Source organism: Chionomys nivalis, chromosome 1 (assembly GCF_950005125.1).
Source record: "Chionomys nivalis chromosome 1, mChiNiv1.1, whole genome shotgun sequence".
Classification (NCBI taxonomy): domain Eukaryota; kingdom Metazoa; phylum Chordata; class Mammalia; order Rodentia; family Cricetidae; genus Chionomys; species Chionomys nivalis.
In genome coordinates, this window is record NC_080086.1 from 194,702,346 (window position 1) to 194,729,778 (window position 27,433).

At 40.0% G+C, this 27,433-nt stretch overlaps 1 protein-coding gene across 1 annotated transcript in view; it reads right to left on the reverse strand.

Annotated features, from left to right (window-relative positions):
* Positions 1–347: 347 nt before the first annotated feature.
* Positions 348–27,433, reverse strand: part of Sdhaf3 (succinate dehydrogenase complex assembly factor 3) — a 36,196-nt gene continuing 9,110 nt past the window's right edge. The window contains exon 2 of the mRNA XM_057783437.1: positions 348–915. Coding sequence (XP_057639420.1) covers positions 712–915 — 204 coding nt within the window. The 3' untranslated portion in view covers positions 348–711. The remainder of the gene's footprint in view (positions 916–27,433) is intronic.

Sequence of the window (27,433 nt, forward strand, 5' to 3'; positions counted from 1 at the left end):
ACTTGAGTCTTTGTGCTTTCCCAGAAAACATTTTACCAATGGAAACAGCTCCCTGGCCCAACTTCTATTATTCCAGTATCCAATCAGTTGCCCAGCTTACACTCAGGTCTTGATAGGTATTTTATTTTTAAATGTATAAGTCAACATAGTAATTTTCATCTCCCCACCCTTTAGGCAATGACTGAAATTCTCAAAATTTAAATCTTAAAGCTCTTCTTTAAACTTGCATTCTAAGTGACTCAAAGAGGACGTTCTGAGTGGTAGCCAGGAGTGCACTATTGAAGGAGACATGGTGGGACGTTCAGAATGACAATACATCTAATGATAAACTTACTGAAATTCACATCTACCAGTATCATGATTTATTTATTTAACTGATGAAACTAGAAACAAACCACGAGCTAATGCTTGATGGGAATAGAATTTAAAACATTCCTATACAAAAGAGAAATTTTCAGTACAATTCCAAAGTGTGTTCTTCTTTACAGCTTTTAGTCCAAAAATTAAATGCCACAAAATTACATTCCACACAGCAAATACATTATTCCAGTGACAGCACAGTGTACCCTTTGTGATCTTGATCAATGAATCATTCAGACTGTCCAAAAATAAGATACTATTCCACTAAAGCGGCAGTGATATGTCTTAAAGAGCCAATGAGAGACGAGGTATAAGGTTATAAATTTAACATGCTTCGTTAAGATTTATGTATCACAATTTAGGTTTTGTTGACTCAGTGATACTAAACTGCCGATTGGGTTTAGTAGCTTCCTGCATCAGCTCTTGCAACTGTCCAATTTGCTCATCACGAAAGTCATTGAGTTTTTCTTCTGGGAGAGAGGTGCCAAAACAAGCTATTCCTGTTGAACTTTGTCTGCTGTCCTTAGCTTGTTGCTGTAACACCGCTGCATAGGCCTAGTAAAGAGACAGAAAAGGAGCAGTTAGAGACTGGAAACACTGCAGCTCACAGCGTCGTAGAGTACTGAAGTTTCCAGTTCCCATGTCACCAGCTGGGCTCCAGCACTACATGTACTGCAACTGATTAAAGAGATACAAAGTCATGGTTTTAGTTTTCAGACATAATTTCAAATATGTCTTATTTTCAGCATTCTAAAGGTTTTTACACGCATTTAGGAGAGTCCTTAATCTGCAAACTAATAGCAGAAGTCTGCTGTAGAAACATTCAGTGACACCTGGTGGCACACACCATTAATCCCAGCACTTGGGAGGCAGAGGCAGGCAGATCTCTATGAGTTTGAGGCCAGCCTGGTCTACAAAGCAAGTTCCAGGACAGCCAGAACTACAAGCACAGTCCATGCAAGATTCTAGGGCCAATTCTAGATCTAAGATGAATCCCAGTGCTGACAGGAGAAATAGACATAGCTCCTATCCCTAACCCAGAAGCTATCTACAACTGACAATCACTCACAAAGGGAAAATTAGTTTCTTCAACAGAGTCTCACTGAGTAGACGCATCATCGTTAGGGGAAGGCCTCGTGTCCAGAAGTAGATGGGCACCACAAAAGGAACTCAATGGTATCTTTAGTCTCATGATGCTTGTTTAGGCATACATTTTTTTAACCTTACTGGTCTTTGCTTATATACTATGGTTTATGCTTTTTATGGATTTGGTATATGTGTTTCTCATGCTTTTTGTTTGTTTTGTTTTAATCTGATTTGTTTTGTTATTGCCTGTTTTCTAAAGAGAGAAAAAGAAGCCACGGAGTAGAAAGATTGGAGAGGTTGGAAGGATCTGGGAGGAGATGAGAGAGGAAACACAGTGATCAGAATATAGTGTATGAAAAAAAATGTTCAATAAAAAGTAAATTGAAAAGTGGGCTAGGGGTCTGAACAGAGTTCCCAATAGAAGACATAAAACTGGCCAAGAAATGCCTCAAAAAGAGTTTGTCATCTTTACCAATTAGGCAAAAGCAACTAAAACAAACTTGCGATTCCATCTCACACTATCAGAATCTAAGATCAACAAACCAACTGAGAATAAACACTGGTGAAGTTGTGGGTAAAGGGAACCCTCGTTCATTGTTGCTGGGAATGAAAGAGTATGGAGAAGAAAGTAAATTTACCATGTGACCCAGCTCTACCTCTCCTGGGCAAATGCCCTAAGAACTCGACATCCTATTCTACAGCCCTGTGCGCAGCAATGCTGACTGTCACCCTTTTGACAGCAGGTATGAAACTTAAGGATAATGAAGATGTGCTTCATGTACACTAAAGAATAATATTAGAAAGAATCACATTGAGTGAGGTAACGGAGACCCAGAATGACAAATGACTCTCTCTGTTCCCCCTAGGCCCAATCCCCCAGTCTCACCCCAATTCTGCAGCAGAGCACCTGTGGAAGCCTTCACTGCACCCCATCTTATCTCCTGTTGATATCACAGACCTTCCCTTCTACCCTCCATACCCCTACTTCTTGCTTTGGCCCAGTCCCCAACTGCAGTAGGCACCACCTGCTAACACAACCAAGGTCTGCTCTTGCCAGGAAACAAGTAGGTCCAGGGTGGATACACACCTTTCCTTCTGCTTCTCTGGATCCAATACCCCAGTCTCATCCCAGCTCTGTAGCAGAAAACCTGCTCCAGTCTTCCTTTTTTCCCTGATCCCATCCCCAACAGAATCAATTAAGAAAACACAAACAGTGAATAATAGAAATGAAAGGTTTGAGAATCTGAACAATAACTACTGAAGTAGGCTTTACCAAAAGAATACAAGAGATGGAAGAAAAAAAATTCTCAGGCACAGAAGATACAATAGAAGAAATAGAAACATTGGTCAAAAACTGTTAAATCTAAAAAGTTCCTGACACAAAACATCCAGAAAATCTGGGACACTATGAAAAGACCAAACCTAAAAATAATGAAACTAGAAGAAGAATCCCAGTCAAAGACCCAGAAAATATTTTCAATAAAATCATAAAAGATTGCTACATTCCACAGAACTATACAGTGAAAGTACAGCTGGCGAAATCTCTAGGCTCACCCACAGGAATCACGAGTATTCCAGTGGAGGAGACGCGACTTTCAGAGCTTTGGGGATACCTTCCTTTTAAAAAGTCACTGTCATTTCTGTAAAACCCTTGTGAAGCCAAGGTTGTCCAGTTTCTTCATACCTATTCAATATAGTACTTGAAGTCTTAGCTGAAGCAATTAGGCAATTGAAGGACATCAAGGGAATACAAATTGGAAAGGAAGAAGTCACAGTATCTTTACTTGCAGATGATACGATAGTAAACATAAGTGATATAAAAAAAACTACGGGGAAACCCTACAGCTAATAAACACCTTCAGCAAAGTAGCTGGATACAAAATTAACACACAAAAATTAGTATTCCTCCTATATTCAAATGACAAATGGGCTGAGAAAGAAATCAGGGAAACAACACCTTTCACGACAGCTTCAAATAATATAAAATATCTTGTGATAACTCTAATCAAACAAGTGAAAGATTTGTTTCATAAAAAATTTATTGAAGAAAGAAATCAGAGATATCAGAAAATAGAAAAATCTCCCATACACATGCATCAGTAACATTAATATAGTAAAAATGGCCATTCTGCCAAAAACAATCTACAGATTCAATGCAATCCCCCGAAAATTTCCAACACAATTCTTTACAGATCTTAAAAAGGTAATTTTCAGCTTCAGATGAAAACACAAATGACCCAAGATAGCTTAAACAATCCTGAATAATAAAAGAAGAGTGGGAAGTAACACTACCCGATTTCAATTTGTACTACAGAACTATAGAAGTAAAACCAGCATGATACCAGCACAAAAACAGACATATTGATCAATGGAGTCAATGTGAATATCTAGACAGAAACTCACACCTATGGACACTGGTTTCTGGTAAAGAAGACAGAAATATGCACTGGAAAAAAGAAAGCATCTTCAACAAATGGTACTGGTCAAACTGGCTTTCAGTAGTTAGAAGAATGCAAAAAGATCCATATCTATCACCATGCACAAAACTCAACTCCAAATGGATCAAAGCCCTCAACATAAAACCAGATATACTGAACCTAACAGAAGAGAAAGTGGGGAATGGCCTTGAATGCAGTGGAACAAGAGAAGACTTTCTGAAGAGAACACCATTAATGCAGGCACTAAGACCAACATTTAATAAAAGGGAACTCATAAAACTAAAAAGCCTCTGTAAGGCTAAGGAAACCATTACTCAAACAAAGTAGCACCCTGCAGAATGGGAAAAGATTTTTGCCAACTCCACATCCAACAGAGGACTAATATACAAATTATAAAAAAGAGGTATCAAAAAACATAATCACAGCTCACCAAGGCCAGCTGGACTGGGACTGAAAAAGCATGGGATAAAACCGGACTCTCTGAACATGGCGGACAATGAGGGCTGATGAGAAGCCAAGGACAATGGCACTGGGTTTTGATCCTACCGCATGCACTGGCTTTGTGGGAGCCTAACCTGTTTGGATGCTCACCTTCCTAGATCAGGATGGACGGGGGAGGACCTTGGACTTCCCACAGGGCAGGGAACCCTGACTGCTCTTCAGACTGGAAAGGGAGGGGGAAGGGAGTTGGGGGAGGGGGAGAAAAATGGGGGAGGGGGAGAGAAATGGGAGGCGGGGAGAAGGTGGAAATTTTTCAATAAAAATAAATAAATAAATAAATAAATAAAAACATAATCAAAAAATGGGATAGAGTTCTAAACAGAGAATTCTCAATAGACGAAACTCAATTGGCTAACACTTAAATGTTCATCATCTGATGATGAAAGTTACAAAATAATCCCACACTAGTTCAGAATTATGTATAATAAAGGGTTATTTATTTAGGGGAGACTCAGAGATCACTGTCCTAGATCACTGTCCTCTTCAAGAACGGGGAACAGGAACTGAATATAGCAGCCAGAAGCAAGAGCCAGAAGCAAGACAGTGAGTGCGCGCTTTACAGCTGCACTTACAGTAAGGATAAAAGACTATGCACAAGTGGGCTTGTATCTTAAAGGCTATTGGCTGAAGGAGCTCCCACAGTACCTCCCCCTTTTGTTTAAATAAGAGAGTTCCAAACCCAATACAAAATTATGTACACTAGGAACAGATATCAAGTATAAAGTTAGAATTACAATCAGCATAAACAATATTAAGCAAGGAACATATCCTTTCTTTTCTTTCTTTCTTTCTTTTTTTTTTTTTTTTTTTTGCTTTTTGGGTGTTTTCTTTGTTTTTGTTTTGTTGTTGTTGTTGTTTTTTGAGACAGGGTTTTCTGTAGCTTTGGAGCTTGTCCTGGAACTAGTTCTTGTAGACCAGGCTGACCTCAAACTCACAAAGATCTGCCTGCCTCTGCCTCCTGAGTGCTGAGATGAAAGGCATGCACCACCACCACCTGGCCATATCCTAATGTTTTAATAAATATTCTAGCCTAAGGAGTCTAAGTCTTGTATTGGAAATGGCTTGGCTAGATCTAAGAAGACAGTAACTAATTAGATTAGATAGTCTTCAACCCCATTGAAGGCCTGAGAAGGGATATATTACTTGACTTGGCAGGAGGTGCAATCAAGCAGCTTTCCATAATGTGCAGCAGATGATAGAGACAACTGACTGCCTGAGCAATCACCCAAAGTCTCATTTGCAATGTTGAAGCAATCAACTTTGGCTAAGGCCTAGCGTAATTGTCAGACCATTTTCAGAGGCAGGAAAATTTTCAGAACCATCTTACCCTAACTTGGCAAGATGTGGCAGTCTTTTTACTTGCATCCTGCTTGTCGAGTCCTGACATCGTGCACTTTGTCAGTGGTCAAGGCATGGGCAGTTCCTTAACCAAAGGCCAGTTGTACCAAGAAAAAAAGAAAACTCCAAGTGGAGTGTCTTTGATGCTCAACATTCTCTCAGGAATAGATTGGTGCTGCCAGAAGCAATAGTGTTTTGCGTCAACAGAACCCTAAGTTATTTAAATGCCATATTATACAAATCTTTGAAGTAGCTGAAGGTTACCTATCTACAGAATACAATCTCTATGTATCTAAAGAGCCTAATTAGTCTGACTAAAAGTATTACAAACATGAATTGACTTTTAATACTTAATACCTAAATAACTTATAGATTAAAACTTCATATCAGAATATTAAACATTGTTTAAACAACTGTACAGTAAAGGAGGACAATGACCTCAAAATGTAAACAATGTATAAATATCTTGATCAGAGGTAGAAATATATAATGCAATATGATAATACCCTAAAATTGCATCAATATACAAAATGTCTTAACTAGAGGTAGAAGCATGCATGCGTATAATATGATAAAATACACAGGTGTACAAATATTGTAAACAGAAATAGGAGCATATTCAATATAACAAATATAATTTGAACTTGTATCAATATACAAAGATCTATACCAATGTAAATTATCCATAAATAATAGCTCTCCACAAACTAATAGCAAGGTCCCAATTGAGAACAGCACCCACACAACTGACTGGAGAAGTTGAGCTAATGCCTACATAGTGCTGTCAGCCCCATGTTCTACTGTCTTTGACAAGGAAAGGTACTCTGCAGGCTACCTAAAGAGAAACTTAAACACAAATTCAGCCATGAAATCTTGATCTATAATCTGTCCTGCCTGCAAAATATATTAAGACAATGGTGGCACAAACCTTATGGAAGGGGCCAAGCAATGTCTGATTTGATTTAAGGCCCACTCCGTGAGATGGAACCCATAACTGACACTCCTTGGGTGACCAAGAATCAGACACTAGATAGCTCAGAGATCCAGGGTAAGTCCAAATACTACTAGTCCAAAACAAAAGAATAAAATGGCTTCTACTGATATTCTGCTACCCTCAGGACAGTGCCTTACTCAGCCATTTAGCCATTGTCAGAGGATTCCTCCTCCGCACATATACAAAGACCTCCAGCCAGACATCACACAAAGATTCTCACAGAATGCACATCTCTAACGGAAATGTCTCTACCAAATCCTTCCTCTCAGAGCTCAGGGTGCCTGTGGAAGAGGAGGCAGAAGGAGGGGGCAGAGGATACCAGGTGAACAAGGCCCTCTAAAACAACTGAGCGAAGCTCACATGAACTCACAGAGACTGAAACAGCAATCATAAGGTCTACACAGGTCCACACCAGGTCCTCTGTAGACACACTGTAGCTTTCAGCTTAATGCTTTCATGGGACTCCTGACCTTGTAAACGGAGGATCTCTGATCCATGTGCCTTCTCTTGGAGCTCTTTTATTGTTCTCATGGCTTCGTTTGTCTAACGTCAATATGACGGTTTTTGTTTTATCTTATTATACTTTATTTTGTTTTGCTGTCTCTTAGAAGCTTTCTCATGAGAGACAGAAAGGAGTGGATCTGTGGTGTAGGAGGTCCTTCTGTATTTGTGTTGCTTTCATTGGTTAATAAAGAAACTGCTTTGGGCTTGGTGATAGGGCAGAACTTAGGTAGGAGGAGGAGACAGAACTGAATTCTGGGAGGAAGAAAGCAGAGTGAGAGAGCCGCCATGGAGTCACCAGAATCAGACATCTTTCCCAGTAAGCCATGACCTCATGGTGATATACAGATTAATAGAAATGGGTTAAATTAAGATGTAAGAATAAGAAACTAGAGCTAATGGGCCAAGCCGTGTTTTAATGAATACAATTTCTGTGTGGTTATTTCAGGTGTAAGCTAGCCGGGCAACCAGGACAAAAAGCAGGCCCTCTCTCCATCAATAGATCTGGATGGGAGAAGAGGTGTGGAGGAGTGGAGAGGGAAAACTGTATTCAGATTATGCTATATGAGAAAAAAATCTATGTTTAATAAAAGGGGGAGGCAGATTTTTAAAAAGACAAATGTCAGATGTGATGTCAGGGTGATGGGTTGAGGGAGCAATACAAAGGAGAACAGCAGAATAACAGTGATCTAATTGGGGAAATGGGAAAAATGGGTGTGGGTTGTCTTAGGGCCACTACATCCATGATGAAACACCAGGACCAAAGAAACTTGGGGAGGAAAGGGTTTATAGGGTTTATGCTTCCATATCACTGTTCATCAGTGAAGGAAGTCAGGGCAGAAATACAAGCAGAGCTGGATCACGGAAGGGTGCTGCTTACTACTCATGCTCCCATGGCTTGCTCAGCCTGTTTTCTTACAGAACCCAGGACCACCAGCCCAGGGATGACATCACCCACAATGGGCTAAAACCTCCCCCATCGATCCCTACAGGCTTGCCTGCAGCTCTATCTTGTGGAGGCATTTTTTAAATTAAGGTTCTTGCCTCTCAGACAACTTGAGCTTGTGTCAAGTTGACATAAAACTATCCTGTAAAGGGGTAAATATCGAAAGAGAGAAGAGGGTAAAATAACAGTGAGGATGTCTGAAAAAGTCATAAGGACTTTTTCAAGAAGTCCTACCGATCTACTTTTTAAAAAATCTTATAATATACATAGGCTGTGTATAAATACACATATATGAAATTCTTTCATCTGGGCTAAGGCTCCCTCCAAGAGTAAAAACCCATCCAATAAAAACCCCAACACCAGGCATGAGAAGCACTCTTTTGAGTTGTCAGAGTTCTCCAACAGATTCTTAATACACTATAGGCTATTGCTACTGACCTTGGTTGTCCCCTATTTGCTGAAGGCATCATGTACTGCAGATGTAGGGGTGCAGAGGCCCCTGAGCTGGACAGTTCCTGAAAGGCTCCTTGAGTACTTACAGTTCCCAATTAGGGAAGCAGCCAACAGTCCTACTGAGCTATGATGCCTATGAAGTACAACAACGATTATCTGACACAATAACCCTATGGGGACAGTGGTGGCATGCATATGTTGGTGGTAATTAGCATCTCTCTCATTGGACTTAAGACCCACTCAACTGGTACTAGAGACCTAGGAAATTACCCAGGGTGAGTAAGGTCATGGATCTTGGAAGAGAACCTACAATCACCACTTTACTAAGCCAACATAATCCCTAACTACAGTTTAAATAATTGTCCTTATACCCACAGATAAGTGTAGTTCTCACCCTCTCATTAGGGAAACTTCTCTTTGCAAAAGATGGAGACCACTACAGAAAACCACATCTAAACAAGATGCAGGGTTGTGGTGTCACTACTATGAAATAACTCCTACAACCAAGGCTCAAGGAATGTTCCAGAAAAATGGGATGGAAAGATGGTAAAAAGCCAGAAAAGATTAGAGAGCTTGCTGTGGGATTGTATCTCCTAGCAATGTCAGAAGCTACACCTAGAAGTCTCATCAACACACCTGCTTAGCATGAGCTCAACAAGAACAAAAACAGCCATGCTAAACTGGATTGGGGAAAACCCAAGAGGCCTCAACCCTACATAAAGAACCAGAGACAACTTAGGAATGCTGAGAGCAGGAGAAATAGTTTTTCTCAGGAAGAGCATACTAATTGGTTATCCAATACCAAATGGTCATCCCTGAAAACATACACACAAATACTATTATACAGACTTAGCAGATTGTATTTATATATTTAGGAACATATGTTTATACATATATGTAACAATAATTAATGAAAAAAGAAGTCATGAATTTGAAAGTGAGCGAAGGGGGGTATGGAGGAGGTTTTGAAGGTAGGAAAGGGAAGATGGGATGATGTAATATAATCGCAATAACTTTTAAAAATGTAATTTTGTTCCAAAGCAAAAACTGCTTATTGTTTAAGAAAGTATAAAATTAAATATACATAAGAAAATTGTAATCTTTAGAAAAAGATTCATAGAATGTAAATATAAATTTTAAGTATGCACAAGATACTGCAAATGTGGTGAGGAGTTGAAGGAAATTATTTCCAAGTTTTTAAACACTGAGCATTGATATAAAAACACTGGTGAAAAACTGAAGTCTGGCTTATGTTCAAGGTTTCTCAGGGGCATCCATGAGTTAACGTGACTTTGTGTACTCATCTTTCAATTGTGCCTCCTCTTAAATGAGTGTTAGTAAATGATTTCACAGTAATGTGTGATCATATTTACTCAAGTGTCTTAAACCTTTTGATATCTGATAACTTCTAACAAGACCTACAGCCAGTCCTTTTTGACCTCAAACTTTAAGAGTTTCTAGATTGGCCTGGAATATTTCAAAAGAATCAATTTCTTCTTATAAACAACAGTTATATGAAATTCTCAGACATCTGATAGTACCAGGATAAGGCTATCAATATAGTTCTGGGTATAACCTTAAAATACTGTGTCACAGAAAATACATTCAAGTTCAAACAAATACAGCTAATCAAAATACGGGGATATATGTACATATACATACACACATGCACACACAGTTTCCTGCTGAGTCCATGTAGTGTTGTTTGTATGTATGTAATTTCAGGATTGTAGTAGTTTGAATGAGAATGGCCCCATAGGCAAAAATATATTTAAATACTTAATCCCCTGTTGGTAGAACTATGTGGGAAGGCTTCAGAGGTGTGGCCTTGTTGGAAGAGGTGTGTTCCTGAAACTACCCCAGTCAGCAAGCAAGCATGCTCGTTCTCTCTCTCTCTCACTCTCTCTCTCTCTCTCTTTCTCTCTCTCTCTCTCTTCCTCCCTCCCTCCCTCCCTCCCTCCCTCCCTCCCTCCCTCCCTCCCTCTCTCTCTCTCTCCCTCTGTAGTGATTTGAAAGAAAATGGCCCCAGAAGGGAGCATCACTACAGGGAGGTGTGGCTTTGTTAGAATAGGTATGACCTTGTTGAAAAAAAATTGTGTCACTGTGAAAGTGGACTTCGAGGTCTCTTTTGCTCAAGGTTCTCAGTGTGACACTGGGACCACTTCCTGTTGCCTGCAAGATGTAAAACTCTTGGTTATTTTGACAGCACCATGTCTGCCTGCATGTTGCCATGCTCCCTGCCATGATGATAACAAACTGAACCTCTGAAACTGTAAGCGAGCCACCCCAATTGAGTGTTTTCCTTATAAAATTTGTGATGGTCATGGTCTCTTCACAGCAATAGAAACCCCTAACTGAGACACACACACTCTCTCTCCCTTCGTCCCTGATGTCTCAACACATAAGTTCTCAGATATTGCTCCAGTGGCACGCCTTTCAGCCTGCTTCCATACTCCCCAACATAATCGTGATGGACTCTACTGACCTCTGAAACCAGAGCTGCACATTAAAGTCTTTATTTCATAAGTTGCCTTGCTTGTGGTGCTATAGAAAAGTAGCTGAGATAAGGACTAACAACTTGGTACTGGATAACCAATGAGGGCGGCTCTCTGAGGAAGACTAATTCTCCCTATCACAGAAGCCATTACTTTATTTCCATTTCATTCATTTCCAGCATGAGTTTGATTATTTCTTCTGTCTTACTGCTTTGGGGTTGCTTTTATTTCCTTGCTTTTCAAAACTCTTGAGGTTCATCACTAAGTTATCTATCTGTGCTTTCTGACTTTTAAATACAGACACTCAAGAGTTTTGCTTTTTGGACTGCTTTCCTATGCCGGAGGTTTACTTATGTTATATTTTCATTTAATTCCAAGAAAATTTTATTTCTGTCTTAATTTCTTCAATAATACATTCCATCTCCATCATCCACTAGTATGTTTTTTAATCTCCAGTTTGAACATTTTCATCTGTTTCTTTTGCTACTGATTTCAAGTTTTAATCTGTAATTAAATACAATACAATCAGATATCATAACAAAAATAATACGATCAGTAACTTAAAACAGATCTGGGACATAGAAGAAAAATAAACACATTATTCCAACTGAAAACAAAAACAAACAAACAAAATAGCAGCTGAGCTCCAGGAGCATTTACAGTAGAATTCTACCAGACTTTCAGAGATCTGTAATCAACACTTCTTAAATTACTCTAAAATAGAAGGAACACTCCCAAACCCCTTCTATTAAGCCAGTACTACTTTAATATCAAAACTAGATAAATACACATACATATAATACAAAACAACTGAAAACTATAGATCCCGGATGAACATAGATGCAAACATTCTCACCAAAATACTTGAGCAAACCAAATATAAGTACATATCAAAAAGATCATTCACAGTTATCAAACTGGCTTTATCTCAGAGATTTAAGATTGCTTCAACACATGCAAATAGACAAGAAATCAAACATGAACAAAAGCCACATGATCATCTCAATGGATACAGAGAAGACCTTTAATAAAATCCACGTCCTTCAAAAGCAGGAGAGTTTTCTTTAAGGATATGGCCCTTGTAGGCAGGCTGTGCTGGAATGGATGGCCCACATAAAGGAGGAGGTGAGCAATATAAATTGGGCTTGATGGGCTAGTTAAACAAATGCAGGGACATGAAGTTAGGAGGATGAAGTGGGAAGTAAATACGATCAAAATACATTACATAAAAATTTCAAGAGCTCAAGAAAGATAACGTATTTTTTAAAACTAACATGGATCCTAGGCTATTACTGAAGAGTCAGCTGAATGCCTTTAAGAGAAAATAGTGACATAGATTTAAATAGTTGCTCAGTATCAAAGTTAATTCCATCAGAGGCAATGAGAATTCATGAGTAATTTTACTTTTAAAAATTACTAGCAATAACTAAAATAACTATAAATTTCAAAGTTTACTTGGAAAGCTTTTTGTATTTTTTTTCTATTTTGCTCTATCTTAAAATTCAAACCCTTGTAAGAATATTTTAATTTATTCTGTTATTGTTAGTGTGTGTGGTGTGTATGTGACGGTATGTGTGGAAGTCAGAGGACAACTTTGTGGGGTCAGGTCTCTCATTCCCGTTACATGGGATCCAAGAATCAAACCCAGGTTGCTGGTTAGTTTAGTTTTGCTTTGTTTGGGGTAATATATTTAGGTGATATAAAGTGCTTAAAGGGAGGTAGGACTCCTCACAACAGAACCTGAAGCTAGACTAGTGACACAAAACTGTATTCCTAGCATTTGGAAAGTAGGGGCAGGAAGAACAAGGATTCAGTGTCAACCTCTGATACAAACAAATTTAAGAACATTCAGGACTATGGGAAATCAAAAACCAAAGAATCCAATTCCTTGGCTGAGTGTGTGGTAGCACATGCCTGTAGTCCCTGCACTTGGGAGATGGAGACAAGATGAAAGTTTGAGGCTAATCTGCACTACATCAGACGCAGTCCCAAAAAACAAAAGGAGGGTTAGAGAGACGGCTGAGCGGTTACGGTCCTGGCTGCTGTTTATAACACACACTACTCTGTTGAACTGGGCCTTTGGATTTGGCTACAAAAGTACTCTTACCTGCTGGACTACAGAACATAGGTTTTTTTTCTTACTGCGTGTGTGCAGTACATGAGACCCAAGCACTTATTGTACTCTACAGTTTTAACTATAGGCACAATGAGCCTCAGCTCTCCAGCACGTAGCCACATTGTTTCACCTTACCCCCATGCCAACAACTGCCACTCTAGGTTCCAGTCTTAGGAGTTTGAATATTTTAGACACCTTGTGTAAAGGCTTGGGCAGTGCATCACCTGGGCCTAGTCTTTCTCAGCTAGCACACTTCCTCCAGGGTCATCTATGTTGCTATTGATAGCAGATCCTTCTTTGGGAGGCTAAATACTGTGAGAGTCTAAGCATCTTCGTATCTCTTCACCTGAAGAATGCTACCACACCTCAGGCATTCTGAATAGTCTGCAGTGGACACAGAAGTGCCAATATCTTCAAGAGTTTACTATCAATTCTGAATAAATGTCCATAGCTGAGATTTCTGGACAGTATAGTATTTTGCTATTAATTTGGGGCACCACTACACCATTTGTCACAGTCGCTATACTTTGCCTTCAGAATATTTCATGTGCAAATAAATATTCTAATTGCTTCACAGCCTCACCACTATTTCCTGTGTCTTGCTAATAAATCCTGTCCTTACAGGTATACCATGAGATTTCACTGTAGCTGGGCTCCCATTTCCTTAGCGATCCTGATGTTGAGCCTCTTTTCTTTCCTCTGTCACTGCATATTACAGAAATGTCTACTCAAGAGTTTGCTCTATTTTTTAAATTGGGTTATTTGGCTTTTAGTTACTGATTTGTAGGGCCTCCTTACACACTTTGAACATAAATCCTTCATGAGAGGAATGGTTTCCTTGTTTTCTTCAATTCCTTAGGCAGTCTTACCATTTTATGACTATTTTCTTTGCTGTTCAGAAGGAAGCTTTTGGTTTTATATTGTCCCACTTGCCCAGTTTCAGATTTATACTCTGTATTTTTAGTGTTATAGCCAAACGTTCTCACTACCTCTACTTCTAGAAGTCTTACACTATCTGGTCTACTGCAGTGCCTGGTCTAGCTGACAAGTCTTTAACCAATTCCGAGTTGTTAATTTTGGGATGGTGTAAGATTCCCAGTTTCATCCTTTCCTCTGTAGATCTCCGGTGTTTGTCAACACCCGGTGCTGAAGACTGCCCTCTCTCCACTGGGCATTCTTACTGCCTCTGACAGATATATGGGGGTTTCCTTCTGGACTCTGCTCTGTCTTTATGCAGTATTACACTATTTTGATTACTGTATCTTTATAATGTAATTTGAAATCTGAAACTGTGTTGTGTCTGGCTTTGCTCACTCTCAGAATTGCTTTTGACTACTCAGGACATTTGTGATTCCATATGAGTTTTATGATTATGTTTCTCTATCTGTAAAGAAAGTCATTTGTAGTTTTCATATTTTTTAGATTTATTTATATAGAAATACTTTGCCTGTATGTGTACTCCATGTGTGCCTAGCACTGTCAGAGGTCAGAAGAAGGTATCAGACCCCTTAAAACTAGAGTTACAAATGGTTGTGAGCCACTGTTCAGCGCTTGGAACTGAACCTGGGTCCTTACAAGAGCACACAGTGCTCCTAACCACTTAGCCACATCTTCAGCCCCATCACTGGAGTTTTTATAGGAATTAGTGTGTAGCTTTGGGTAATAAAGATATTTTTAACTATATTAATTCTTCTAGTCCATGAACCTTTCTGTTTATTTTTGCTTTCAATTCCTTTCAGCTTGCTTTTTTCATATTCTTAGTTTATCTTCAAGTATTTTCACTCTTTGCTGCTGCTATAAATGGGTTCAATTTCAAATACCGATTATTGCACAGAAATGTCTGATTTTTATGTGTTCATTTTGTATTCTATGACTTGGCTGAATTTGTTGATTAGCTCTAGTAGTTATTTGGTAGGTGTTGAAGGTTTTTTTTACAGTCAAAGAACTTTATAGTTAGAACCGCACAATATATTTGTAAAGCTTATTTCACTAAGCAAAATAATTTTATTTCATCCATATTGTTGTATGCATCAATAGTTATTTTTATTATCAAGTACTGTATGAAAGTATGTTATTATACTCACATATTGGCACTGAATGCTTAACTTGTTTCAAGCTATTACCAATAAAGTCACTGTAAATTTTTTTTTAAAAAAAATCAGGTAATCGATAAATCAAAATAATGTTCCTTCTCCCATTCTGATTTGGTTGTACTTTTCTCTCTTGATTGTTCTGTCCAGGTCTCTCATGTTTTAAATAAAGCAGTGAGAATGTGATCCTGTTCTGAGGGGAAGTGCTCAGTTTGGGCATTGAGATGTACTCCTTGTCTGTCTAACACATGGCCTAACTGATTAAAGCAGACCGCAGCTTTCAACAACTGAAATGAGAACCACAGTCTCACACTGATTCCTCCAATAACAACGCAATGACTGGACAGGCTGGACTGCACACCAAGAAGAGCGCCATCAGGACTCACAAGCTCACACCCTTCCTACTCCTCACGATCAAGGTCCTGTAAAGACAGCAGCAGGCGAGAAGTAGAGTGCTAGAGAACACAGGGCCCATAAGAAGTTCCTCGACTTCAACAGTCTAATCTGCAGTGGTTGATACCATTAGTCATAATAGCATAAGAGTAGTTTAAGTAGTCATACAAATTATTAACATTCTCTAAAGCAACATGCTAGGAAACACGCTTCCCATATCTTCCCTTGCAATAAGTAGTCAACACACTGTCCCACTTTTACAATTAAAAAGAAAGTTCCTTCGGTAAAATATAAAATACTCTTAGGGAGCAATTAAACTGCTTTGATCATAAGCTTCCTTTTCAAATCAATTATGGACAGATATTTAAAAGAATAATAATTTACACATCACAAGATAAAATATTTTCAAATTGCCAAGAAGTTTACATTTTAAAATACATTTTTGAAATTGTATTTTAAAATACAGTGGGATTTTTCAGGCTTCCAAACACTGAAAGCCTCTGTCTAGTACAGGAATTAGCATCATACTTGGAAGTTCAGATACATTCCACCTTACTACCTGTCCTTAGAAAGTCTGCAGACCTGATGAACACAGTGTCGCATAGGAGAGATGTGGTGGTCAAAGGGGAAAGAGAAGAGAGAAAGCGTGTCAGAGAGGGGATAAGGTCAGCTTATTCTAAGGCTTAAGATTTAGCAAATCTCTCCGCCTTCAATAAGGGAAAATAAAAGCCATATTGAATATAAGTCCTACTCTTAGTGACAGGAACAACTAGGTGATTTGGATGCTGTGCAAAGACCACAGATATGTTCACACATACTAAGGGATCTATATCACTGAGTAACATAACCTTATTAGACCACTGTCACACACATAGTTCTCAATTAAAATGTCATCATGCAGTACATAATTATACTCAATTTTTTTCATTTTATTACACATATACATATCCATTTGCATTTTATATTATATATGTAAATATTTGTTCAAATCCTTTTTTTCTTTAGACAGGGTCTCACTATGTACCTCACTATATAGACAAGGCTAGCCTCAAACTTACAGAGATCTCCCTGCCTCTGCCTCCTGAGTGCTTGAATTAAAGGCCACAATGCCTGGCCTCTCATATACTTAGCACAATTAATAGTTCCCTAATAAAATCTAAGCAAAAGAAGTTTACTGTTTTAATTATTTCTTCCTCTGAGTTAGACCAAATGTGAGGTGGAGTCTGACAGACTAATCATTTGGGGCTTTTCCTCAGGTGAGGGTACAGATCATAGCAGGCCCTGGGAGAGAGGGAACAAAGGAGAATAAGATAAAAAAGAAAGAAGGGAGGAGGGAGGGGAGGGATGATGGGAAGGAGGGAAGGAGGGAGGGAGGGAACATGAGCTAAAATCCCAGAAGCAGCAGCACCGTGTGTGAACCTTTGTCAAAGGCAGGTTGAGGAGCGCACAGGTGACAGCAGGCAAGCTGGAAGGCAGCAGATCCAAAGCCATGTGATCTCGGCCCACTAACAGTCACTGAGTGACTTTGTCTGCCCAAGGCCATTACAACTGGAGTATATTAACTCCACAGACTCCTAGCTCAGCCAGCCCGCAGGCTAAGATGATGTAGCAGCTGACCAGAGCAGAAACTTCCCCACTGTGCTGCAGCCCCTCTGTCTGACCTGTCAATGTTTTTCAAGTCTTTTGACGTCTTTTTTTCTTTTTTCTGTGTTCTAGGTTGCTTTTCTGTTGTGATAAAACAATGACCAGACTCAGAATGTCCAGATCTAAAAGGAACAAAGACAACACACCCCTTCCTCTAAAGCAGTGGTTCTCAACCATTCTAAAGCACTGACTCTTTAATACAGTTCCTCATGTTGTAGTGACCCCAACCACAAAATTATTTTCATTGCTATTTCCTAACTATAACCTTGCTACTGTGATGAACTGTAATGTAAATATCTGTGATTTCAGATGGTGCTAAGCAACCCCTATGAAAGGGTCATTTGACCCCCAGGTTGAGAACTTCTCTAAAGGCTCAGAGCCCACTGGAGACTAGGAGGTAGGAAGAGTATAAGAGCCAATGAGGTGACTGACTACATGGAAATGTTGTCTTCAGGGCACAGCTGGGCAGCTGCACATACTAACTCAGAGCAGCTGTGAGGCTGACACAGATGTGTACAAGCCTAACCAGATGAAAGCCCAGCACAGAGAGGGGAGTGGGACACCGAGTTCTACGCTAGCGGAGGGCCTACTGACAGTTCGTAACTGCTGCAAGAAACGGGGTCAGCTTTCTCTGAAAATGTGCTCCACACACCCAGGAATATTTGGGCAGCATAAACTGCAATGGACTTGAGGAGGGAGGACACAAAGTTGGGTGGGAAGGGAAGTGGGGATGAATCCAGGAAGATTCAGGGAGGGAAAGTGAATATGATCAATATGTACAAAATTTCCAAAGAATAAAAAAAACAGTCTGAGCAAAAGCAGCTTAGGGGAGGAAAGGGTTTCTCTCATCTTACCGCCCAAGTCATAATTCACCATCAAAGAAGTCAGGGCAGGAACGAAAGCAGAAGCATGGAGACATGTGGCTCGTGGCTTACTCCCTGGCTCACGATCAGCCCAGGCCCACCTGTATGCCACTGGCTAAAAGGGACTGGGCCCTCCCACACCATCACTAAAACCACCAGTTCACAGGCAAGGCCACAGGCCAGTTCCTCAAATTAGCTCATCTCTTCCCAGGTGACTCTAATTTGTATAAAGCTGACAATAAAGCCAGAACATTCTTTTACTATAAAAACTTCATGAACTTAATATGCTAGAGCACATATTCGGAGCGACCTAAACTTGTCCTTGGGCCATGGTCAACCCATACTTGACTTCAGAAAAGGTTATCTATCTCTTAGCCTCTTTGAGGCAAGAGCTGTGGGGTTTTTGTTTTAGTCTGTCATCTGTTTGAAGGTTTTTTTGCTTTGGGGATTTTTGTTTGTTTGTTTTGCTTCTTTTATTTGTTTGTTTGAGACAGGGTCTCTCTGTACAGCCCTGGCTTAAACTCAGATCTGCCTGTCTCTGCTTCCTGAGTGCCACCAAAGCTAGCTTTTTGTGTTTTTACAGCATCAAAAAAGAAGGGAAGGATGGAGGGAGATGAAAGGAAATAAAAAGGCTTACAGCAGCAGAAATCAATGTGTTAATCTACAGCAAATTACAAACACTTTTCTGCTTTTAAAAAAAAAGTCCTATTTAGGCAGGAAAAGAGGGCAGAAAGTGAGATACAGAGGGTCTGCTATAAACTCTTACAAAATTAGTATATAAAAAAATCCAGTTGGTGAAAAACAACCATCTCCCCACCTTATAGGCAGCTAGAACAGGCTGGAGGCACTGCACAGAGGCACTGCAGAGTCTAAAGATGCCCGTGACTCATTATATAATAACACAAAATACACATCCCTGCATGAGTGAGGATTTAAGATGCTTATTGGTTATATGAAACATGAAGCCGTATGCAGAACTGCATATAACAGATATATACATGCAAGATAAAGCCCACACTATACAAATGAGCCCAAAAGCCTGAGCTATGTGATATATAAGCCTAATCCTGTGTAGAGTGGGGCTGTCTGAGCTGCTATGTCTTCTCTGGCCTGCTGCCTTCTTTAGAAGTGTACTTCCTCTTACCCTGTCCCTGCTCAGTTCCTTGTTCTGAGACGCACACACCTGGACAGCCCTCTGGAGGTGCCCTGACACCAGCAGATGCTACAACTTCACAGATTTCTTAATGTCGTGAATGCTCCTGTTTTCCAACACTCAGCTCGCCCGCCCCTTCACTATCTGCCCCAGGAGGCCACCTACAAATTCAAAGTCTGGTTTCAGAGCAGAAGGCTCTCGTTCTCTCTAATATCAGATTCACAATTATTTACCATGACTCTGTGGAGGTTTCCTGTTAGCCCATGTTTACCGCATCATCAAGACAGAACTATGTTCATACAAAACCTCGGTACAACATCAGCAAAAATGGCAGAGTGGAGAATTCCAGTGGGATCTCTCCATAGAGCAAGAAGCAAATGGCCACAAACTGTAAATACACTTTCCCAGAATTCCAGAAACCAATGGAAAGCTCAGCAATCACGTGTCTAGTCAAGAGGAAACTGCAAAATCTTGCTTGAGCTTTGAGATGCTCTAAGTCTCATTCCATCCCATGTTCTCCAGAGAAGCAGAGGACTTCAAAGACCTTGGCCTAAGATCCAGACACAGGTACAAAGTACCAGGAAAAATACAACAGACCTTATTCTCAAGAACTGGACTTGTCTGTCCTGACCTGTTTGGTGACTGCATGGGGGCAGCATAAAGACTGCCTTTCTCTTCCTCTCCTGGAACTTTCCCCATGCTGAGGCGAGCCAAAGAGCAGTTCTGTGAGAAACATGTCAAGCATGTAGATGTCCTTGTTCCCTGGGGCAAGGAATAAACTGCCAGGAGCCACCACCAGGCTAACAAAAATTAATGACACAAAGGTGCAGCCTAGAAGCGTGAGAGAGCACAGGCTTAGAATGCACCTCCATATCTCTGGAAGTCTGATGTCCCTGCCAACATTTCCACGGGACTTGGAGGAGCTGATCCAGTGCACTGCATAGAAAGAGTCCTCACAGGAATACTCCCTAAACAGGAATGTCCACAATGCACTTTTTAAGAGTAGATTCACTTTGTATCATTGTAAAACATCCAGATGTTGGGACTGTTACAGAAGCTGGAAAAATTACATAAATAGTACACAAGAAACTACAGAACCTGGAAGACAGGCATGCTTTTTTGCTAAGGAAGGAAGTTATTTAATGGAAAACGGGTGACTGCTTTATACTATGTTATGATGGTATTTCAGCAAGCAGATTTCCTTTAAACTGGTGAATTAACAAAAATGTTAACATATATGGACTTCAATTTTTCCAATAAGTAATTTTTTGCAATACATGTTGGCTACTACCTATCAAACCTTAAATTTTTTTTAACATAAAGCAATAGGTAATGGAAGTATATATTCAAGTTCTTTTTATCATTCCATTCTCTTTTAATCAGTATACATTCAAGTTTAAGTTTCTTAGAGTATGTTCATTTCACTAAATCAAAGAGTTTTAGTATTATCATGTGAAAATTTACTGAAAAAAAATAATGGATATATTTTTAAGCTAAAAATATACAAACCAGTCAATAGAAATCCATGCAAATTGTATCCAAGTCTATGCAATTGTTCTTAGAGATGCTAACGCCTCTAATGGGGATTGTAAGTAAGTGAACAGCCTTGGACAACAAAGAGAATCACTTGAAACATTAGGAAGGCAATCAAAAGAAAAACATACACACTTTAAAGCTGGAAGAACAGGGGTGGAAGCCCCACAGTTGCATTTCATTCTAAATACCCAAGCTCCACCACAAAAACATCAGCCTCACAGATGGCTAAGATATCATATACATATACGACATACCAAAGTCGGGCAGACATAAAATACCAACTTTCTTAGACCACCACAACACAACAAAACCGGAACTGAATCCCTATCACTAGTTATCACACCCTTAAGTGTATGGACACATGAAAGCCTACACTATCCAAGTACTGCTTTATAGAAAACCCACTATTACAGTAACATAGGAATCTGTCGAAATGCCTAGATATATGCCCCATTTATAACGATTTTCAGAAAATCCTTTGAATCAAATCTCTACAAGTTCAAATAAAACTGCAGAGTAAAACGATTTATTCCTAAAAACTTCGACAAAGTTAAAAAGCTCTTTGGAAAGGAGCAGAGGGAAAACATTTTTTGGAAATAAAACAATTAGTGTTAAAGGAGTCCAAATGTACCAGGCTTCAAGTCATGGTCTGTACACCGTTTCCTTATAGAAATAGCCTCATCTTGGGTGGCTGCACAAGTGTCTGTCTTCTGTTATCTTTATCCTCTATCGGTGCTTATATTAATTGTATCCATGGACATGGCAGTGTGAATGTGTTATAAACTGGCACTGAATTAAATGACTTACAACTCGTACTATCTAGGTTAATTAAACTGACAACAAAATGAATAAAGAGTTTAAAAGATACCTATCATGAACACTCTGCAGCACGAGGAAGCAGGGGAAGAAGGATTCAAAGTCTGAGACAATCCTGGGTTACACAGTGAGACTCTGTCAGACACACACACACATGCACACACACACGCACATGCACACACACGTACATGCACACACACACACGTACATGCACACACACGCGCACACACACGCACACGTCTTTGGATCAAAATGAGATGATTAACAGAAGCACCACTAAAGGTAAGGATGCGATGCCAGGCACTTGTCTAGCTATAGTATAAGCTGACCAAGCATTAACAAGGTAAAAACAACTAATGTTCCCTTGATATCAACGAGGAGAATGGCCCTTCACATCCGTGGTCTCCTCAAACACCACACTTCCTATGTTCACGATTTAAAAAATAACTGCCAGAAAATGCCAACAAGAGAACATTCTATAAAATGAATAGTACTCTTTGATCTTATTATCAAAGTCATCAAACACAGAAAATCTGAAAAATTCTCACTGTTCAGTGGAGGCTAAGGAGAAAAGATGGCTAAATATCATATGATCATCCAGATGGGATTATGAGTCAGAAACAGGTCATCAGGTAAAAACCAGGCCAGATGAGTAATGGACTTTAGTTAAGAGCAATGTATCAATGTTGCGTCAACACTCTTTACATGTGTACTGGTACTGAACCATTTCAAAAATGGCTATATAATCAGATCTTAAAAAAAAAAAAACTCTACCCATTTCCTGGAGAGAGAGCCCAGTAAAGTGATTTTTGCTTGTTTATAAGGAACTAAGTTCTATCCTCCTCAAAATCCACGGAGAGAACAAAAGCCAAGAAGAGCAGCAGGTGTCTGTGATACCTGTCCTGGAGAGGGAGACACAGGGTGGGAGCCGGAACTCAACAGCCAGCCAGTCCAGCTGAAAGGTGAGTCCCAGTTCAGTGAAAGTCCTGTCATGATAAAAGTGGTGGAGGGCGAGAGAGATGGACCGGTGTTTGAGGGCATTGGCTGCTGTTCCAGAGGACCAGGGAGACTGTGACAGAACCATCTGTTTCACAGGATCCAATGTAGTCTTTAGCCTCCAGAGGCACCACACATGAAAGGGGTGCATAGACGAACTGTGGAAAAAACACACATATGTGTAAAATAGTAAAAATTAAAACTAAACAACTAAGGTGGAGAACTGGGAAAGGCACTGTACGGCCACAATGCCGTCCAGCCAGAGTGCATGTGCGCCTGCATAAACATGTGCATACAAACTGCCACCTAGCTGTGCTTACTCAGCAAAATCTCAGTCTGATCGGAAAAACCTGGGGTGGAAATTTACATTCACTACTGATAACAATTCTTCCCTTCAGTAGATACTAATCTTTGACATTTCAGAATTTATAAAACAATAAATATTCACATAAATGATACATGCTTCAAAAGTATGGAGATAGCAACTCCAGAAAATAATAATAGCCACCATAAAAATGAAGAGATGTGACACTTACTGCCATATATCAGCAATTCCTTACTAGGAGGTAGTCCTTTGTCCCCTTGGGGTAAATGTCCCTTCCCATCTCCCTGGTTCCTTTTCCCTTCTCCCGTGTCTTCTATCTCCTGTTTTTGTCTCTTATTCCTTGCCCCTTGCCCCTCTCAGGCAAATAAATCTCCTTTGTGCTGAGAACTTGGTCCTGTCTATTTCGCTCCTTTCAGGGTTTACTTACAGGAGTAGAAATGATTCAAAGACAGCTGGATCACCAAAGCCCACCCCAGCATAGGTAACAGCTCACAGAGCTGGGAACCTGGAGCACACTGCTCAGCCTGCTGGCAGCTCAACAGGTTGAAGAGTGCCCTTTCCAGGAGCCTCAGTTGGTCTAAACGGCTTCCAGGCAGCTTGTCTAGTCTCAGAGTCATCTTTGATGCTCAGCTTCACTTCACCTGAGGTGGACACTCTCAGCTTTTATTGCTTACTCTGGCAGGGAGCTGCCTAGTAAATCTGGTCAGTTTCAAGAACTTCTTGAAGCTCTTTTGTGTTGTTTACCTTTCTGCTTAAGGAGCGTCCCTGGAGAAGAGAACATTTCAACCTCAGAGGAGGCTGTCACAGCTCAGCTACAAATAGAACACTTGCGTATTACAGTGGAAAACATACTTTTTAAGAATCAGATCGACTTACAAGCTTGTCATGATAGTTAATTTCTGTCATTTTTATCCTTGTTTTTGTGCACATAAAAAAATGAGTAATTGCTAAATTGATAGTAGAAAGAGCTGTTTGGTAAATATTTAAATGATATATTCTAACAGCAGTACAATAAATAAATAAAATTGCTTAAATAAAAAGCCAATTAATTAGCACTAATAACATCCTGATTTATCTTATCAAACTCTTGGAGTCACAGAAAGGCTGTTGGAAACAGTACTGTGAATGCTGCTATAAATTAAGTTTTTACAAGCTTAGCAATGAAGACAAAATTATTTGGTTTTAAAGTGATAAAACCAACACACATTTAAAGTAGAATTCCAAAAGAAGTAACAATATTCCTACTAAATTGACAGCCCTTAGAGAGGAAGGTATTTCATCTGAGTTGCAGTGTATGTATTATTCATATTGAGCCCAAACTGTCACAGACCCAAACAATCTATTGTCAAGTTGACATCTTCCTAAAAATCTGTCCTCTATTACAGCACAAATGCTCTCTCAAGATTTCGCATGAAGACTGTGATGGGTGTCAGCTCTTCAGCATGGCCGAGGATCCTATAGCATCTACGGAATTTGTCTGCAGGTCAACCTAAATGACCTACAACGACACTGAGCTTTTTATAACCTAGCAACCTAAATTTTAGGTGCATTTTGTTCAAATCATTGGTCACTACTTAATCAAAATACTGGACAAATAAAGAAACAAGAAGTTGATGATTCCACCAGTCAGTGTTTAAGAGAATACTTGTAACCTGAAGACTGGGTCACCACTAGAGGCCAACCAGCTACGAACACACAATTTATGAGACTTAATCTTGAAAAATTCTATAACTGCGCAGTCAGCCTCAGGGAACAGTAACGGTGGTGGGGGTTTGGCTCTTGTTTAAAATAGGACATGCTCACATGGATGCCAAAGTAGAAGAAAACCGAAAAGCATGTGATTTGGAGCCTTCATAATAACCCTAAACAAGGACAATTGATCAGACAATTTGTTTTGCAAAACTTCCAAAGAGAACTCATCAAACTGGAGACAAAAAATAATGCCTGTAAAAATATTTAAGTTTGGGTTGGAGAGATGGCTCAGTGGTTAAGAGCACTCACTGATCTTCTAAAGGTCCTGGCTTCAATTCCCACCCATACGGCAGCTCATAACTGTCTGAGGCCCTCTTCTGGTGTGCAGATGTACATGCAGACACTGTATCCATATACATATATACATAAATAAATAAATCTTTAAAAAATTAGGTTTAAATGTTTAGTACACTTAAATACACCAAAGAGGCTATACCAAAACATTTCTATTGAGAATTGATCCTGAGCTTCTCTGCCTGTCTCAGTAATCTCATGGAAGTCAATTTTTATCAGTCATAAAATGTACCTTCAAAATGACTGCAGGCAATTTTAAGCAATTAAAAAAAAACATATTGCAAAATGTATATTCTTCAAGAGAAAAAAAGGAATAGCATTCTAGAAATAGCTAAAAGAACAGAGGTGTGGTCTATGAATAATTATTTTATATTTTTGCAATGATCATGTAATCATAAATTTTACCATAAAGTACCCAGTTATATTTTTCATAACTTAAAATTTTACTTTCAGTAACAATTTTCCTAAATAATTACATTACAGTTCTCGCAACAAAGCCCAGTTTTCTGAGTCAGCTGACACGTATTTCAAATGTATGTAAATGATATTTTTGTGCTTGTTTCATCCCCTATGTGCATCCTAACTTGACAACAAATCATGCAGAAATAAATGATGAAGAGGGAGACAGAAGACAGGTAAAGGTAGAGGGAAGGGGTGGGAAGGCGGCGGGAGAGCAGTTATGAGAGCAGTTGGGGGTCCGAATGAGAATGGCCCCATAGGCTCACAGACTGAACGCTTGGACACCATGGAGGGGCACTATTTGAAAGGATTAGGGGGTGTGGCTTTGTTGGAGGAACTGTGTCACTGGGCGTGGGCTTTGAGGTTTGAAAAGCCCAAACCATGCCTGCCTGCGTACCGCCATGTTCCTGCCATGAAGATAGTGGACTAATCCTCTAGAACCGTAAGCAAGGCCCCAATTAAATGCTTCTTTCTAAGAGTTGCCTTGGTCGTGGTGTCTCTTCGCAGCAATAGAACACTTGCTAAGACAGGAGGTGAATATGTTCAAAACACACTGTATGAAATCCTCAAAGAATAAAAATACTGTTAAAAAAAGAAAAGACACCCACCCCTTGACCCTGCCAGCTGTGGTGGGAAGGGAGCTGACCCCTGCCCCTGACCAGCTCTAGCACTCTGGAAAGAGGACCCTGTGACTCACCTGGGCAGCACAGCAGAGCCGACCCTATCGGTGGAGGTGTGGGGAGTCAGCCCACCGCTGAGCAAGGGAAAGCTGTCCCCACTCCTTATCTTCCATGTGGCAGCATAGGTGGGGGAGAGATGAGCCCCCATCAATGCCTAAGGCAGGTGGAAGAGCTGGTCCTGATGTCAGAAGAGCAGGAGAGATGTCCCTGCCCCACGTCAGCTGCGACGCTCAGGAGAGTGAGCCCTACACCTCACCTGGGCAGCACAGGAGAGCTGGCCCTGAAGGTGTAGGTGTGGGAGAATCAACCCTGAGGACAAGAAAGTGAGAAAACTGGCCCCCAATGTGCTCGGGTGCAAGGGTGAATTAGCCAGGCAGTGCAGGAGAGCTCACCCCAGGACATCGTATCTGTCAGAACACCACACCCAACAATCTGTCGTGCCCAGGTATAAGCTGCATGTGCACTCTTCAGATTTTCATGGAAGATATATTTTGTTCTAAAAACATGACAAACATCAACTCCAATACAATTTACACTTGATGTTTATTACCCGCTAACTGGAAACAGCAGAAGACAGAGCTGAAGCTGAAGAAATAGGTCCGGGACTCACAGCTCTTACTGTTTTTCAGTGTCCAGCACCCAACTGCCTGCACCTCCACCTTCAAGATATCTGACACCCCTTCTAGACGCCAAAGTATCTCTACGCTCATGCACATACACATAATAAGACAAACAAAACTCTATCTTGTTAGGGTTTGTTTTTCTTGTATTATTAATCGATTATTAATGTATGTACATGTGTGTTATTAATTCATGCACACACAGGTTTGTATGTGTGTGTATGTGTGTGTTCTCTTGTGGATGTAAGCTCAAACACAGTCTGTCTGTCCTGACCACAAGGGCCTTGGTCGGTCTACAGAACAACTCTGTCAGCCTTTTTGAGTATTTTTGTTGTTGTTTGTTTTTTACTACATACAGTCATTAGTGTCTAGGGGGTACCTCAAACACAGTGGGTATTATAGAAAAATACACTGAATGAATTAACTTCTTCAATTAAGACCAGGAAAATATAAGGAAGATTTCTGACAGCAGTGCAAAAGAAAGAAAGGAAAAATCAAAGTAGTAATGAAACCATAAAATGACTAAGCAAAATTCTAGGTGACTTAACACTACAGATCACATTGAACCAATTACTAATTTTTAA